Source organism: Vitis vinifera, chromosome 6 (genome assembly GCF_030704535.1).
Source record: "Vitis vinifera cultivar Pinot Noir 40024 chromosome 6, ASM3070453v1".
In the NCBI taxonomy this organism is placed as follows: Eukaryota; Viridiplantae; Streptophyta; class Magnoliopsida; order Vitales; family Vitaceae; genus Vitis; species Vitis vinifera.
Window position 1 is genome coordinate 21,389,836 of NC_081810.1, and position 16,562 is coordinate 21,406,397.

A 16,562-nucleotide genomic window follows, 5' to 3' on the forward strand; every position below is an offset into this window, starting at 1 on the left:
ATAATAATAATTATAATTTTTCACAACAAAAAAAGGTCTTGTCATCGTCGAGTGAGAATGCACATAAAATTAATACTGTCATTCAGTGGAACCTATCATCAATTTTATTTATTTATTTCTGCATTAAAACATCTTTAAAAATTTATGGCTGCCTTGAACAATTTGAGAATGTCAGTGAAAAGCATTTTTAAAATTGCTAATATTTTCTATTAGAGAATTTCCTCCTTTTGGGAGTAAATGTTATCCAAAATAATATCGCTTTTAACTGTGATTAAGGGATTAAATTATTTGCATATTTCTTTTATTGCAAAATAATAGAAATGTAATTATTCTATATTTTATTTGCCATGGAAGAAATGGGCTTATTCGACATGAAAGAGGGATGGATATCTTGCTGCTGTTTCTCTGCAAGCAGCAGTTGAACAAAAGATGATGAGGAAATGCAGAGGAAAAACACACTTTAAACCAAAAAAGAAGACAGCATTTTTTTCCCTTTCATAATAGAAAAAGATACTGTTTGCCCTCATCCTTGTCTCTCTTGAAAAGCAGCAGCAGTTGAACAAAAGATGATGAGGAAATGCAGAGGAAAAACACACTTTAAACCAAAAAAGAAGACAGCATTTTTTTCCCTTTCATAATAGAAAAAGATACTGTTTGCCCTCATCCTTGTCTCTCTTGAAAAGCAGACAACAAACTCATTTGAAGAAATAAAGAAACCTACTGTCGTACATGTCTGCCTTCTTCTTGGCTACATGCCACAAATTTCCGTTACTGTTTTTATCCGCACAAATAGTTCAAAATTTTGAGACTGGATGTTCCCCATTTTCATGCATTGCTAATATGAACCAATCTTCAGCTTTTCTTGGCTTATCCGACGATATTCAGGGACCGGCTTCTGCAGCATCGATGTCCCTTGGAAGGTCATCATCTGGAAATCTCTGCAGAGATGGTTCAGCTGCAACGCAAAATGTACATGAACTAATCTTAACATCTGTATGGTGCAAACCAGCATCAAGAAACCAACCAAACTCCAACAAAAGATAAACAAAATAGATGACAAGCGAGGAGTACCTCCTCCTGTTCCATTTTATGGAACTTGAACTTGTTAATCCATAAGGACTCAGCTCCTTCAGCGGCAGGAAGCACAAGACTATTCACCTGGAGAAAGCAAAGTAGTCTTTCAATGCATGTGTACAAGGCCTGGAAGTAACCCTACAGAAACAGTTATTTACGGATGTCAGATCGCCAGCTGTCACATTTCACTTTATGGAAACAAACTGTTGGCTTGTTAGGAAAAAAATAATTTGAAATGAAAAAATATCTCAATGAAAAGGAAACTCTGAAAGGAGAGTATATCCACCTGGCCTTGGCAATCACTACGCGTTGCCACCAAAGGCAGTTCTGCAACTTCCTTTCCCAGAACTCGAAAGGTTGCTGCTGATACAACCTGGCAGCTGCACAGTAAGCAATTATTATCAGACAATTTACTAATCCTAGAGAATACAACTGAAAAAGGTAGCTGCTCCTACAACTTGGGAGCTGGCCGTGCCTAGGCAGCGGGCTTGGAAAAGGATTCTCATGCATCATAAAGGAAAATAGGGAAATAGATGGAAAAGGATTCTCATGTATCATAAAGGTAGCTGCATGGTGGGCAATTATTAACTATCAGAGAAGACAACTAAATCGAGAGAGAGAGAGAGAGAGAGTACAACTAATTAACAAATTTTAAAAAACACCAGGTCAGAGCCTAGCAATGCCTAGTGTTAGCTCTTGTCTTTGCAAGAAGGTTGGTCTAGGGTTCCAATTGTGGAAAAAGGAATCCATTGCAGTGGGCTTGGAAATGGGGAAATAAATTCAAAATAAGCAAAACATTCAGGAAAGATTCTCACCCTACTGTTAAAATGGCACAATACATGCCTCCAAACTCCAGCTCCCCTGTGCTGTTGCTGCAAAAAAGAAAAAAAAAAGGTATTAAATTTATTCCTACACAGTTAATTTCTCGTCATTAATAATGCAAATAATTGAAAATATAATACTATTGCTCACCTGTGCACCATGTCGAGTAAAAGGTCTCGACCTTCTGCATCAGCAATCGGATTGAACTGTTCCTGTAGCACAAGAATGAGATGGGAAAGCAGTTAGAAACTAAAGAATAGGTTGGCTTAATTTAGTGAAGAATGATCACAACATCCAGAAATTTTACTAGCAACTCTAGCAACAAAAAAACCTCAAATTATTTTAAATTAGCTGACTAGCCTGTGTATATTACATTATTAAACTAGACAACATGTGAGGTACCTTATTTGGAAGGTGGTACCATGCACAAAAAGGGCAGATCTTACATGGTTCTTCTCAAACATTAGACAGTGAACAGAGCAGATATTGCTAATAAATGTACTTTCATAGAATTTCATATATAGATGAAAGGGCAGAGGATTCATTGGTTTTTCTCAGATCTAGCCACTCTACTAGAAACATGATACTTTTCTGCCCCAAATGCCTTCGCTTGTCATCTGACTTTATCACACAATTTAGACAAGAGAAATGTACACTAGAGGGGCATCTGTGATGAGCAAATGTCTAATTTCGCTTTCAATATGAGAAGGATCATATTGCTCAACATTATTTACAACCATGAACCATAACACATTCATTATCTGAAAAAATGACTTCATATTTTCACTTTTCAAATTATAATATGGTTATCAATTGTCAAGTATCTTGAAATATCAGTCAACAACTACTCACATGAAATAAGGATAGAGCCTGAGAAAGCAATGATCCTGCTTCAGTAGCAGAAGCCCGTCTCCCATGAAGGAGCCTCCATTTTATATCAGGATTCCCACTGCAAACAGAACCTTTTCTTCCATATCTTTTTTTTATAATCCTCAAAACATCATCTGGAAGTTCCTCTTCTTGACGAACCACTATCTTCCGCAAAGAAGAATTAATGTCTTTGCAGTCACGGCAACAGAACCACTTCCCCTTGGGTACCACCTACAGTTGGATGAGAAACATCAATGTTTTCATCCCAAAAAAATGGGTCCCTATGAACTTTAATTTCAAATATATTGTTTATGCAATGAGACTGTGTAGTAATAAATAAAATAAATTAAAAAAGATACAAAAACATATTCTAAATACCTTTAAATCATCTATATTATGTGCCTTTAAGCATCCGACATGGAATTCTTTCTCACACTAAGAGGGAAAAAAAAAAAGAAACAGAAACATTACTCCGCATAAAAATTCATTGTAACCAACATTAAATTGTAAAGCACTTAAAATCTTGAAAAAGAAATTGTCAACATGAGGAAAACAAAAAATATTACAAGGACTGTTACCTGATCGCAAATCATAACAGTGTGAGGACCAAACCCAGATGTGCTGAATTCATGCCTTCTGCATACATCAAAATGCATAATAAATCAAACACTCAAAGAAGTTAATATTTGATTGTAGTATATACATACAAAATAAGAAACATAAGGGAGCATTGTGCTACACAGAAAAACAGAAAATGGAAGTGGAGTGAAAGTATTTGATAATAAATGTTAATGGGCTACCATTAGATTTCTTATTGAAGTTTAAAGAACTAAAAGTCCAAAAATAAAATAAAGTTTTGAAGTATGCAATGGAAGAACATGTAGACACACCTGCACAAAGCACATCCTCCTGCTTCATCGGTTTGATTTTTTACGATGCGAATGCATCGTTTCCTAATTTGTTCAATTGGGTCAACCCCACCCATCCTTCCTGCAGCCACTGCATTGGCGTTGCGTTCTACAAATTTGCCCTTTTGCAATGTATTAAGGCAAAATTTGCAGAACCACTTGCCCTTGGGGATGTTTTCCAGTGAGACACATTCTGAAATAGAGCAAATTAACAATCTAACATCAAAAGAAATGGCCCAATTAAAGGAAAGTAATCATAAAAATCTCTAGAAATCTTGCACACTAAATAATTTGAAGCAGAGAAAAGGTAGACAAGTCAATCAAATAACATCATACTAGCTAAAAAAGATTAATTGAAATTTAACATGAAAAATTATACAAATCCAGCATCATTACAAGAAAATGACACTACAATGGTTCCCTTTAAAAAGATATCCATTCAAAAAAACATTAATTTAGTTGCCATTTCCATTTTTCCTTCGAGAATTTACCAGAATAGTACACAGAATCAAGGCACCCAAAATTTCACTAGGACAAAGTGACAAACAGTAAACCTGTTTCTACTTTAAAATAACATCAGTGCACCAGGAACCACCAAAGCAAGCATTCACATGAGTATATGGGCATTTACATGTGCATGCACACAATGGAAAGGGGAAAACTTCATAAAAGAGACCAGTCCATAATTCACATATAAGCCAAACACAACATTTATGTTAACAATGTTAATTGAAAGTTCAAAGAATGCACTGCATTAATCAATGTATTGCAACCATTTATTTAGGTAACTTCATCTGACCCTAATCACTGATCTCCAATAACGTGTGTTAATTGAAAAAATATAGGAAACAAAGAAAAAATTATAGTGACACACCAAAATGTGGCAGGAAAAAACAAGGAAAAGACAGCGGCAGAAAGAAAGAAACTTCATGTCCCAATATGTTCAATATCCTATTTTTTATTATGATAAAACCCCTAAACAATTCAAGTAGCAAGCCATGATTAAAAAATGTAAAATCGACTACTATGTGGCAACTACTGCATGCAGGTTAGCTACGTCATAGTAATGCATTAATTAAAAAAACAGTAAAGAAAAAGAAAAGAGTAAAACGGTGCTGCAAGAGAAAGTGCCAAACTTAATGTCTCAATATGTTATTTATCTTCTTTGTTTCCCTCTTGTCACTTTGAGTGACTCATATCAAGTCATTGTCCACAGATATACACATATCTAATTCCAACTTTCTGTTCACTCTTTTACATGAAATAACCGGTCAGGAATTTCACTGGATAATAACAATAGGAACCTATGCAAATGAATGGAACACAAAAATCCACCTTTGTGAAACACCCTTGGGCATCCATCACAACATAGCAGTGTCCCTCCATCTAGGCATATACTGCAGATTTCATCGTTGGTGTTGATAGAAGGTTCCCTCCCTCTCAATAGAGATAGTGAGAGTTCATGAAGAGAAACCCCATTAGATGTGTAAATATGCAGGTAACTGTTAAAACCAAAGAAGCCTGAGTTAAAAGGATTATAAAATTATAATAGAAGATAAAGAGAATTTAAAGACAAGTGAGCTACAGTCACCTCCCTTCGAACACATCATGCATCATGAACATTGCATGGTGAAAAACATTTAAGCCCACCAGAAGAGCATAATTACATGCAAGCAGGCAATTCTTCTACCTATGGTCTCTATGTGACTCTTGCTAGCATTCTTCACTCTAATAATAAATATAGATTGTAGAAACTGCAAGAAAATTTTCAACCCCAAAAATTAGGGGCCTATAGATAAGGTGTTTCTGCAGCTCAGATTATGCCATGTACAAAAAGCACGCAGTTTCCATATTTTCATCCTCATGGCCAGGATATAAATTGCAAGATCACTGTAGTCTCAAGATCACATGATTCTTCCCCTGACCTATTGAATACTCTAAATAAATACTCAAGTAAGAGATTCCTGCTAGAAGTCTTTTCTTTAATAGTAAATAGAGGAAGTAGTGGAAATTGCTAGTAAGCTTCCCAATCACCCCTTCTAAAAAACAGGTGACAGAGAAAATGGCAAGATATAAATTGCACGACAACTGTGGTCTCAAGACCACTTGATCCTTTCCCAAGCTTCTAAAAAAATTTCAAATAAATACTCACGGTTTTCTGCGTGAAGCCCAACCAGAATGGGCCTCAAATTGAGACGGGCTGACCTGGTCATTAAAAATAACGAAGATTAATATCTCTGATGGAATATTTAGGAAACCTTAATTCAAGCAGTATTAGGAATACCTCGGAGTTGCAGCAACCACAAAGGATTCGACAACCCTTTTTATGACCACTTAGCAATCTCTGCAAATAACATTTAACTACTCAGAAAAAAAATATGCAATCAAAATAATCCAATGAGATGATTACTTTGCTCCTCATTGTACCCACCTCTCCACGAACATAGTAGCTCACTTCACTTCCTTCAGGCAGGTCATTTTCCCCAAAAGCCAACTTATGAAGGCCCACATCTCTGGAGAAAACATCCAAAAACCAAGAAGATTTAGGTTAGCAATCAAAGAGAATTTCAACAAAAATCCATAGCCACATGTCATGATTGTAGACATTGATAGCAAACTTAAAATAAAAGAAAAAGAAAGATTAATATATGCAGCAGACAAAGAAAGAGTACCAACTTTTTAGTTACCCGCCCATAATTCTTACTTCCTGATGAGCTGCACTTGGACACAGTCGTTGTTTTTGTTGACCTGAGATGATTGAGAAAAAAGTGATCAAATAATCAATAAATTAATTGACAAATAAATAATAAGCTTATCAGATGATAAACTTCTTACAACCAAACTTTAAATATATATTCTTTTGGTGGTGCCATATTGCTAGTAATTTTAAATACCAATACACCGACATTGAGCATAAAAACCAAGATGAAATTTAATTTAGTTTAGAGCAAAGCCCTAGAGCATTGTCAAGAATACAAGATCTTCAACCCACCCCAATTGTCTATAGGCTCTCTTTCAACAGTCATACTTAGAGCTTGTCAATTAAGCTGAAATAGTAATAAATTGTATGTGGTCAGATCACCTTTTACCTTTCTTTCAACAGTCGTACTTAGAGTTTATCAATTGAGTTGAATTAGTTGTTACTTGTATGTTGTCAAAGGACATTTTACTTTAATATTTTAGGATGATATAACTTTATTAAAAAGATAACTATTCAAAAAAGGAAGAAAAAAGAAAACAGAAAGACTATCAATCTGACTACAAAGAAGCTCCTGGTCTTTGTGATAATATAATGCATTACTTTAAGCACAAGATATATACCAAATCTTCCAAATAGTAATCAAACCAACCTATTTAGCTACATGATCATAATAATTTGGTGACAAATTATGTTACTATAGCTGTGCAAAAAGGACTTGAATACTAAAGAACAGCTACTCACAATTGCAAAAGTTCATGGAGCATACCTATCACTAGTACCAGTTGGTTGAGCAGGGCTAGCGTGAGACTCCTTTAGTCCCACACATGATTCGCATAACACCAGTGAATCACTGGTGCCAACTTCAGAAATAGAACCTAAAGATCATTAAAAACTAAAATGTCAAATGGTGTGGAAAATTATTCTTCCAAACAAACAATTGAACATTTCAAAAGGGAATAAGTACAAGAGCAACCTTTGCAATTGAAGCAAAATGTAGATTTCTTTATGGATGAACCAATTGCCACTCTAATGTCTTCATCCAAGGCCTTCAATGTAGCCTTTGAGCATGCAGTCATTACACTCCGAAGGGTATTCCCATTCTCAAGGTAAATGTACTCTGGGGGACGTTTATTTGAACTACCAGCATGCAGCTCAAATACATTTGGCGTAACCACCTATGTTGGAAGTAAAAAATAAATACATGATACATATACATAAATAAATAAACAAACCAAGCATTTACTAAAACATTTGGGTGGTATTCGAAGGGTATTGATATAGGCAATAGCATGCCCATATCTGAAAATGATACATTAATACTTACATTTGTTCCCTTGCATGTATCACAATAACAGAGGATCCCAGAGCCTTTTATCACCCCATGAAGCCCGGATTCCCCATTTTCTTTTCTCTATAAAGAAAAATATATAAACCAAACATCAATGTGAAAAATAAAACATTCATACATTGCAAAAGGAAAGTAAAGGATGCAAAATCTTACTCTTAAGCCTCGAATGTACTGCACAGGTAAGTCCTCAAGAATACCCGTGTCAAGAAGCTCCTTTAATTTTGTGGGAAACCCCTTTAGAGTTGAAGGCACCAATGCACTACTCCCCATTTTCACCACATTCTTCTCACCATTGTTGACAACAGATATCTTCATAGCATTGGCTTTAGGCTTCAAAGTAACTCGAGAAACCCTCCTTTGATTTTGACTTGATGGTGCTTTCTTCAGCCCATCCACACTTGGAGTTCTACTTGTCTTTACCCCCTCTCTAAGCGTGGAAGTTGGAAGATAATCCAACTCCTCTTCTTCTGCAGGACCGCTCATGGATTCATTATCACGACTGATTTGCATTGGATTATCCGTCGAATCATTCCCCTGCTCCCCTTGCCCACTTCTCACCACCTTGTTGTCCATCGATTTGCCATCATTGCTCCTAACTCGATCTTCAGGAAACCTTTCCTCCACATTATTTTTTTGTGAATCCAAACTGGAACTTTTTTGCCTCTTTTTAATTGAGTTCTCTAAAACCCTATTCCTTGAAGGCCCACCTCTATCTTTTTTAGTTTGAGTTTGAGTTCGAGTCCGACCTAGACTTAAAGAACCACCAATCATTGATTGAGCTTTCACCACAAAGGCAAACTCCCGTTTGAAGCCAGGCCGAATTCGAGACATTACAAACTCCTCTGAATCACTACCCTTCTCCATAACCCCCAAATCAAACCCAAAAGAGGACTTATTAGAAACCCTAGAATCGATTCAAACTCTATAACTTCAATAAATGGGAATTGAAATGAAGTGATCAACAAAAAGAAACACAAACAATATATAAAACTAGTTTAGAATCAAAATCTAGAAGGAATCTCTTGTGAAGAAACCAAATGAAGAGAGCAAGATCGGGGTTTGAGAGAGGGTTGGTGGTTGATGAGATTAAAGAAACATGGTGCTAGAATAAAGCAATATGTCCATGATTTATCAAAGAAGGTGACCTGGCGATGAGAAGGAGAGACAGATGTGTATAGGGATAGAAAAGTATACAAAAAGAAAGAGAGGGAAAGAGATATAAACGCCTTCAATTTTTTGTTGCCAAAAATACCCCTAATGTATCAAGACTAAGGGAACTTTGAATTTTTTTTCCTTTATTTTTTTATTTTTAAAGTTATAGCCCTAGATTGTTTTTAATATACAAATATAAAATTGTTTTGAAATAGCCATACAATATAGTTTTCAATTGTTAAATAATTTTCTTATCATGTTATTGAATCTCCCAATAAAATAATTTATAACAATATATGTTATATAAAACGTTTTCCTTAAACAAAGAAACCTTATAGAAGTGACTGTGTCAAAAAATAATTATTAATTCATGAATCTTCCTTAAGACCAACTCAAAATATTATTTCGATTTGTGAAGGATGTGAAAATTATAAAGTTATAAGATATTTTTAAAAGAATTTCTTAATACGATTATGCTATTAATTAAATTAACATATTAGTTAATTTCTTATTCACCTACCCTTTTGGTGTTTGTTGTTGTCTATTTTGTAATTCCTTGTTTGACACATGGATTATTATTGAGATGATCATGAATGTTAAAGGCGAAAATAAAATAATAAAATGATGTCATTGATCAAGCCAATCAATGTACAATTTATTATTAAATAAGCCAACAAATATCATGTTCAACATGCTTTCACTTTCTCATGCCTATTTGTATGAAGTTATTTTTATTATGTTTATGCTCAAAATATATAATGTGATTGAGCCGATCAATGTACAATTTATTATTAAATAAGTCAACAAATATCATGTTCTACAAATACCACGGTTTCGCTTTCTCATGCCTATTTCTATAAAGTTATTGTTATTAGGTTTATGATCAAAATATAGAATCATTAAAAATAATATTAATAAATTAATATCATTCCCAATCAAATAATGTTTTTTTCTCTTTGTTTTGATATTCTACATCTTCTCATATATGAAATGCTCTAAATAAAACACATGTATATAAAATCACATTAGTTTAATAGTCCTATTCATTTTTTCCCACCCACACTTGTGAATCTTAGGGTTCTAAATTGAACATTTTGAATAGTCATGTCAAGTCTTTTTTTGTTAACATAATATTAATGTTTTTATTAATAGGTAAATTTTTGTCCCGATTGGGGCTTAAACTTAGAAACTACTGTAAACCTTCTCTAACCCCTTCCTACTTGAGCCAAGCCTCAAGAGCCAACATGACATTAATATATTACAATTTTTTTGAATAATCTTTTGAGACTCTACCCCTATTTGTATTTTTTAACTCAAATGTTTGTTTATGTGGTTCTTAACTATAGGAGACCAATCAACCTGGGGTAGTGCAATATCAAGAGTTTAAGGGGAGAACGAGTAGAGTGGGAGGCAAGAGGGGGTTGGAGAAAGTGGTAGTGGAATCAAGGAACAAGTTCTAGGAGATCTAAAATTTCTTTCTTATTTTGTTTGGGAAGAAATGGAGCTTTTTACAATGCTGCAAAATAATAACTCCCACAAATTATTCCATGATAATAGGGAAGCCTTTAAATATGACATATGCCATGGAGTCACAAGTGTACCTCTCCTTCTCATTCTAGCCAATGAGCTCCATACACACCAATCCTACTTTCAACACTAGCTACCAAACCAAGACTTTCAAACCAACCCCAAAGTGCTCAATAGCAAAAAGGCCAACTTCACTATTAAAGTACATCAAGTCCATTTAAGTCCCCACAAGCCCTACTCCCAACACGAGGATACATATTACCATCACGGCTTTGTTTCGACTGTGACACCACATAATATCATCTTTGCCAAGAGGTAGAACAGGAAAGACCCCTTTGACATCTTCCACAAGCATCCATATTCAATAGGCATCTAGATGACTCAAGGATGACCTTAAAAATAAGAATTCATATCCAAATGTTATAACATGATGGCATTAAGGAGAGATGTGAAGAGAATAATATAAAAGAGAGAATGGACCTATCCATGCATCAAAGGCCCAAGTCAAGGTGTATCAGGTGTCAAGTATAAAACTATTTTGCACATGTAATACTAAGTTCCAAGACACATGATGCTTTGCAATTGGTTAAGCATTAAGCACTATTTAAATCTAAATTAAATTAGGTTTGTGAAGATTTCAAAAAACATATATACAATCAAACACCCTTGATTAAACCAATATCATTTTGGTTGAAAAGAATTAAAAGATAGCATATTCTTTGCATGTGAACATAGCTAAAAAATCAAAAGATAGATAAAAGCGGAAATGGTCTATACACTTAATAATACTGTTACCTAAGACAAGAAATCATAAAGCATTGAGTAGTTCAAGGTTGTCCTTCTATTCTAAAAATAAAAAAACAAATGGTATAAAATTTAATGTATAATGAAATTAAAGCAAAAGACACACCATTGAAAATCATTACCAGCTTGTATCCAAATCATTTTTATCATTAATTGTGCATTTCATCACACAAAGTCAAGCCCTTCAATTGTATACCTACTCTTCGAAGAAAGTTTTATTTTGATTCTCTCTTAAAGGTTATAAGAACCTTGTGAAAGCCTTGTAAAAGCTTGATGAGAGTGTGAGGAAGTCACTCAAGGGAAAAAGGTCACCTAATACCTAGTAAACCAAGTGCATGCTTGAGTCTTAATTAGAAGATTCTTGAGTCAGTGAAAATTCTCAAGGCTTGAAGGAGTTTGGAAGCATGAACCTAGGCTAGAGATTTTCCAAACCACAATAAAACCTTGCTCGCAGCCTCTCTTCCACTATCCTTTTACTTGATAGCATTTTAAATTATTGTCTTATGTGGATCTTGGTAAGTTTGCTTCTTCATAACAACAATTGATATCAGAGCAAGACCTCTTCAAAAGTCTTAACCAACTAAAAGTTCATAGCAAACCTACCTAGCATGGAAAGATAATCTGTAAATAGACCCCTCCTTTCAATGGAACCAATTATGGTTACAAAAATGGCTATAATATTGTCAACCTACATTATAACTCCACCATATGAAGGGCATAAAACACAAATCTTTCCATACATATAATGTGCATGAGGAAGCAAGAAGCATGAGAATGTTAATAGTAAGGGAAAACAAAGTTCAAAGGATGAACAAAAGAGTAAACACTAACCATCATTATGTTTAACAACAGTATTGATTCCATCTTTATTAGAAAATTAGTGGTAGTCAACCTTTTTGGCAATAGCTAATGGAACACTTGCAGGTCTTGGAACTTCATATAACATGGCAAAGCCATATTTGAAGCATGCTTTAGCACATTGTAAATTGTTGAACTACTAATTTTCCTAAAAGTTGAAGCTTATAGGATTTTGGTTCATAATGTATATCATACTCTCCTACACCCTTTCTCACATGTAGCCGCTTTTTCCTTTTTTAAGCTTACATGTTGGCTTAATTGGGGAAATAAACATGCGATGGTGAGGTTCAAACACTTGACCTCCCACCAAATGAGGCTCTAATACCATGTTGAACCACTAATTTTCCTAAGAGCTTAAGCTTATAGAATTTGGGTTCATAATGTATATCATACTTACCAATATAAAACAAATTATCCATGTTGTAAAACCCTAAACAAGGAAGAGACTTCTTAAAACTATGTTGTAGAAGTACCTTCAAATGAAAAAGGTATATCAAAGTAAATATGAGCAAATATAACATCAATTGTTTAACATAAACTACTTTATGCAACTATTTTTGCAGGACTGCCTATTTTATGCATAAAAATTGATATAACAACATCAAATAAGCAATCAAAATGGTAGGGAAAGAGATAACATTAAGCATCATTACCAATGACATGACCACAACGATCCATCATGCAATATACCTTCATTATCCAAAGATATATTAGAGTCAGATCTGGGTCAATATAATATCACATTGTTCAATCTAAAATGCTTTTTCCTTTTGCTAAACTACATTTTGAATGCCTAAAAATTAAGATAATAGCATCAAATAAGCAATCAAAATGGTAAATAAAGAAGTAACATCAAACACTACTATTGATGGTATATCATGGACCACAAGGACCCCTCATGCAGTATACCTTTGTTATTCAAAGATACATCCGAGCAAGATTTGGGCTGATAAAATATCCAATTGTTCAACCAAGAGTACTTTTTTCTACTTCAGTTGTTGATCAAGCATTGCAGCACACCCTTCAAAGAATGCTAACCTTATAGCACCCAACAACTAGGCAAATGTATATCAAAATTCCAACTAGGGAAAAAAATGATTGAGAGAGAGAGAGAGAGATGAATATCTACACATAGGTCAAATGATTACCACATAATTTCAAGAAGTTTTGAAGTTGTATTTGGAAAATACCTTTGTTCCATTAATGAAGCATCAAAGCAAGAACATACAAAACAACAACTAGATGGGCTATAAATAAAATGCTTATTGAGGGAGAAGAGAATCCATAAATCATAAAAACAACAATAACAATAGTGATGATGACAAATCAATGATGATTAAAGAAAATGAATCTCTATAAGAGCAGCAAAATGAAGTAATCTTAATTCATTCTAGCTTAACTTGAGATAATCAACAATTAACATAAGCATAACTTGAAATAATAATGGTTCAAATGAGCTTAAAAAGAAAACACTTTTTTTGTATAAAACAATAGGAATTTAAAAAAAAAAAAAAAAGAATAATATGAATGTTCATCATAACATAAAAATGAGAAGATGGATATAATATTGCCAACTAACATTACAAATCCACCATATAAAGGGCATAAAACATGACTCTTTTCATACATATAATTTGCATGAGGAAGCAAGGGCATGTTGATCGTAGAGGGAAAAATGGTTCAATGGATGGGTAGACTAAACACTAACCATCATTATGTTTGATAGCAATATTGATTCCATCTTTAAAAAGATTGGTGGTAGTCAGCCATTCACAACAGTTAATGTAACACCTGCATGTATTGGAATATGTTTAAAGTATGTTTCACAACATTGTAAAGCATCCATGAATTTTTGTAAAGCAAATTAACGAGATCACATCTATGGATTTTCTTACATCAACTTAACCCTTTTGTATAGGTCTCCATGCTATGATATCTAGATCCTTTAATTTCACCCAACATACCCATATCTAAACAATATGATATGGGTGTGAGTATGGAATTCTTGTCGAACACTCTTATTTTACTTTGGATGTAGTTGATTGATTTTTTCATCGTTATCATTTTCTTCTTTCAACTTTCTTAGTAATAATTACATTAGAGAAAAAGAATAGTTAGTTGAAAAGCTTACCTTTGTAAGAATATTTAGGGATAAGAGGAAAAAAAGGATTAGAGGGAAAAGATTGGAGCTATTAAAAAAGAGATCTTCACTTGCAATTTATTTCGAATTGATTTTTCTTTTATTATACCGTATCACAATACCCCGTGCCTGCTTTTTTGGATTTTTTTAGTTGAGTCCACTTATTCTAAAATTTGAGTTGTGAAAGTTCAAACGTCTAGAGACATACTCGCATTTGACGCTCATACTCAAACCTATGCAACATAATCCTCATGTATAGTGGAGTAGTATAGTCATTTTTTGTTCAAGTTTTTGTCATTGTGGAAAGGACCCTTCATCCTTTTCGTGTACTTTTTGTCCATAATTAATATTGCTAGAGTGCATGATATATATATATATTATGGACTCAAATCCTAGACGCTTAAGCTTTCATGAAAATTAATTGTCTGACATGGTGTCAGAGCTTCATTTATTGAAAGCTTACATGTTTATTCCCCAATTTATTAAGCTTACTTCTAAGCTCAAAGGGAAGCTACTCCTGAGGAGGTTATTAGAGTATATGGTATACATTATTGATCCAAATATTACAAGCTTAAGCTTTTAGGAAAATTGATTGTCAAACAAATACATCTACTGTCTGCAATAAATAAATGAATTAAAACATTGTAAAGAAAATTTTCCATGTTGAAGAACCGTAAACAAGGAAGGGACTTCTCAAAACCATGTAGTAGATGTATAAAAAATCAGAGCAGGATTTGGGCCGATACAACATCAAATTTCCTAGAGGATTTGGGCTGATTCAACATCACATTTTTTTATAAATTTGACCAAAATAAATAAACAATTGTAAGAGTGGATTGTAGAGAGAGACTCACGCCACGAAGGAGGGATGGTAATGTAGTAAGAAATGGCGGGTGGCTGCTGCTTTGGTGGCTCCGGCTCCTCGGCCTCTTCGGTACCTCCTCCACCTGCCATGCTCTTTCTCTCTCTAAAAATCTCCCTCTTTGTGTAAAAACAACCAAAATCAGTGAATGTATATCAGCAGTGAAAAACACAATCCAAACACAACCTAAATCCCAAATCTTCCAGAAACCCACTAAACCGAGTGAAAAAAAACCAAAAAAAAAAAACTCATAAATGTGAAGACCTAGAAGGATCAATCGCTCATTCAATAACTGTGCATTGAGAGACAAGAGCCAAACTTCACACATGTGGCCTCAGATTAAAATTTTAAAATAAAAACTCACAAAGAGATGGAATTGATTCCTGTCGGGGCCTACTCCAGACGCCGGTTGCCGCAGACAGAGGATGGCGACGGCGGCGGAGAGTGGGACAACAGAAAACGTAAACCGAGAGATGATAGAAGTGATAGAGGAGAGGGACCGAGTGAGCAACTGAGTCAACATGGAGTCGAGTCTATCGAGATTTGAAGGAAGCTGTCGAAGGGAATGAGAGTATGACCTTTATATAGGTTACGCAGCATTCCATTTCTACTTTGTTGGGTAACAATGACATGCAATATATGAAATACATCACTCCCACCTATATTTATTTAAATTCTATTAAATAAATTTTATATGTGAAGCTATTAAATTTGACATTATTATATATTTGATTTTCTCCTAAATTTTATGAATAGACTATTTTCTTTGAATAAGATATGATAACATGAATATCTCGTATTGTGGAAAATACGTCCTAAAAAACGAGTCATTTTTATCACTATCTTAAATGAATGTCCTTCCTTGATTAAAAATCATATATAAATTAATAAATCCAAAGAAAAATTATATCATAAATGAAGAAACATATGAATGAGGCTAGTTTGGTTGTAAAGATAAAATACATATATCATAAGATATCATATCGGATATGTATAACCTGATATATGATTTCCAATGAGATATATATTTGAATATACATATTTTAAAAATATGATATTTTAAAGTAACATATCCAATGAGAGATATGCTATATTATAAGAAATAAATAAAAAATAATATAAAATACATATTATTTTCAATGTTTAAAATAAAATTTATATCACATTCAAATATTTTCTATTTAAAAAAAATGAAAATTTTGTTATGTTTAACAATATTCAATAGAAACATTTAAACTTTATAGATATTTTTTGTTTATATTATATGATTTAATATACAAAAATAATTTATATATCATATATTAATATTATTTTATAATTTTTTTTTTAGTTTTTCTTTTTAATCATAAATTTAATTTATAATAAAAAAATTGTTTTGAAAAATGAATATATTAAAATATAAATGTTTGATAAAAAAAATAAATTTTCGATACATTGGACATATATATATATATCTCATATCTTACCATGCAATTAATATATTTCATGTGAAAAAG

The 16,562-nt window shown here is 33.5% G+C and overlaps 1 protein-coding gene across 9 annotated transcripts; it reads right to left on the reverse strand.

Annotated features, from left to right (window-relative positions):
• Positions 1-618: 618 nt before the first annotated feature.
• On the reverse strand, positions 619-15,671 carry LOC100255152 (uncharacterized). 9 transcript variants are annotated; one of them, XM_010653458.3, is made up of 21 exons: positions 15,431-15,671; positions 15,059-15,185; positions 12,718-12,754; positions 7,877-10,794; positions 7,700-7,786; positions 7,349-7,550; positions 7,142-7,250; positions 6,351-6,422; positions 6,106-6,187; positions 5,959-6,018; positions 5,827-5,879; positions 5,010-5,176; positions 3,657-3,867; positions 3,345-3,402; positions 3,145-3,201; positions 2,749-2,997; positions 2,047-2,108; positions 1,890-1,946; positions 1,361-1,454; positions 1,072-1,212; positions 619-955 (listed from the first exon to the last, which is right to left on the reverse strand). In XM_010653458.3, the coding sequence occupies exons 4-21, from the start codon at positions 8,585-8,587 to the stop codon at positions 836-838; spliced, it is 2,592 nt and encodes an 863-aa protein (XP_010651760.1). In that variant the 5' UTR covers positions 8,588-10,794; positions 12,718-12,754; positions 15,059-15,185; positions 15,431-15,671; the 3' UTR covers positions 619-835. The 9 variants fall into 9 exon arrangements, with proteins under 9 accessions (XP_010651760.1, XP_059593616.1, XP_019076201.1 ...); XM_059737633.1 differs by lacking the exon at positions 12,718-12,754 and adding an exon at positions 13,773-13,855 and having other exon boundaries at positions 7,877-8,578; XM_019220656.2 differs by having other exon boundaries at positions 12,718-13,855.
• Between the last annotated feature and the right edge of the window lie 891 nt (positions 15,672-16,562).

Coding starts and splice junctions, on each gene's coding strand:
- LOC100255152 (XM_059737633.1), bottom strand. CDS start 13,805: ATGGAATCAATATTGCTATCAAACATAATGATG. Junction 6,423..7,141: donor CCAACTGGTACTAGTGATAG/GTATGCTCCATG, acceptor CAATCATCTCAG/GTCAACAAAAACAACGACTG. Junction 6,019..6,105: donor GCTACTATGTTCGTGGAGAG/GTGGGTACAATG, acceptor TGTTATTTGCAG/AGATTGCTAAGTGGTCATAA.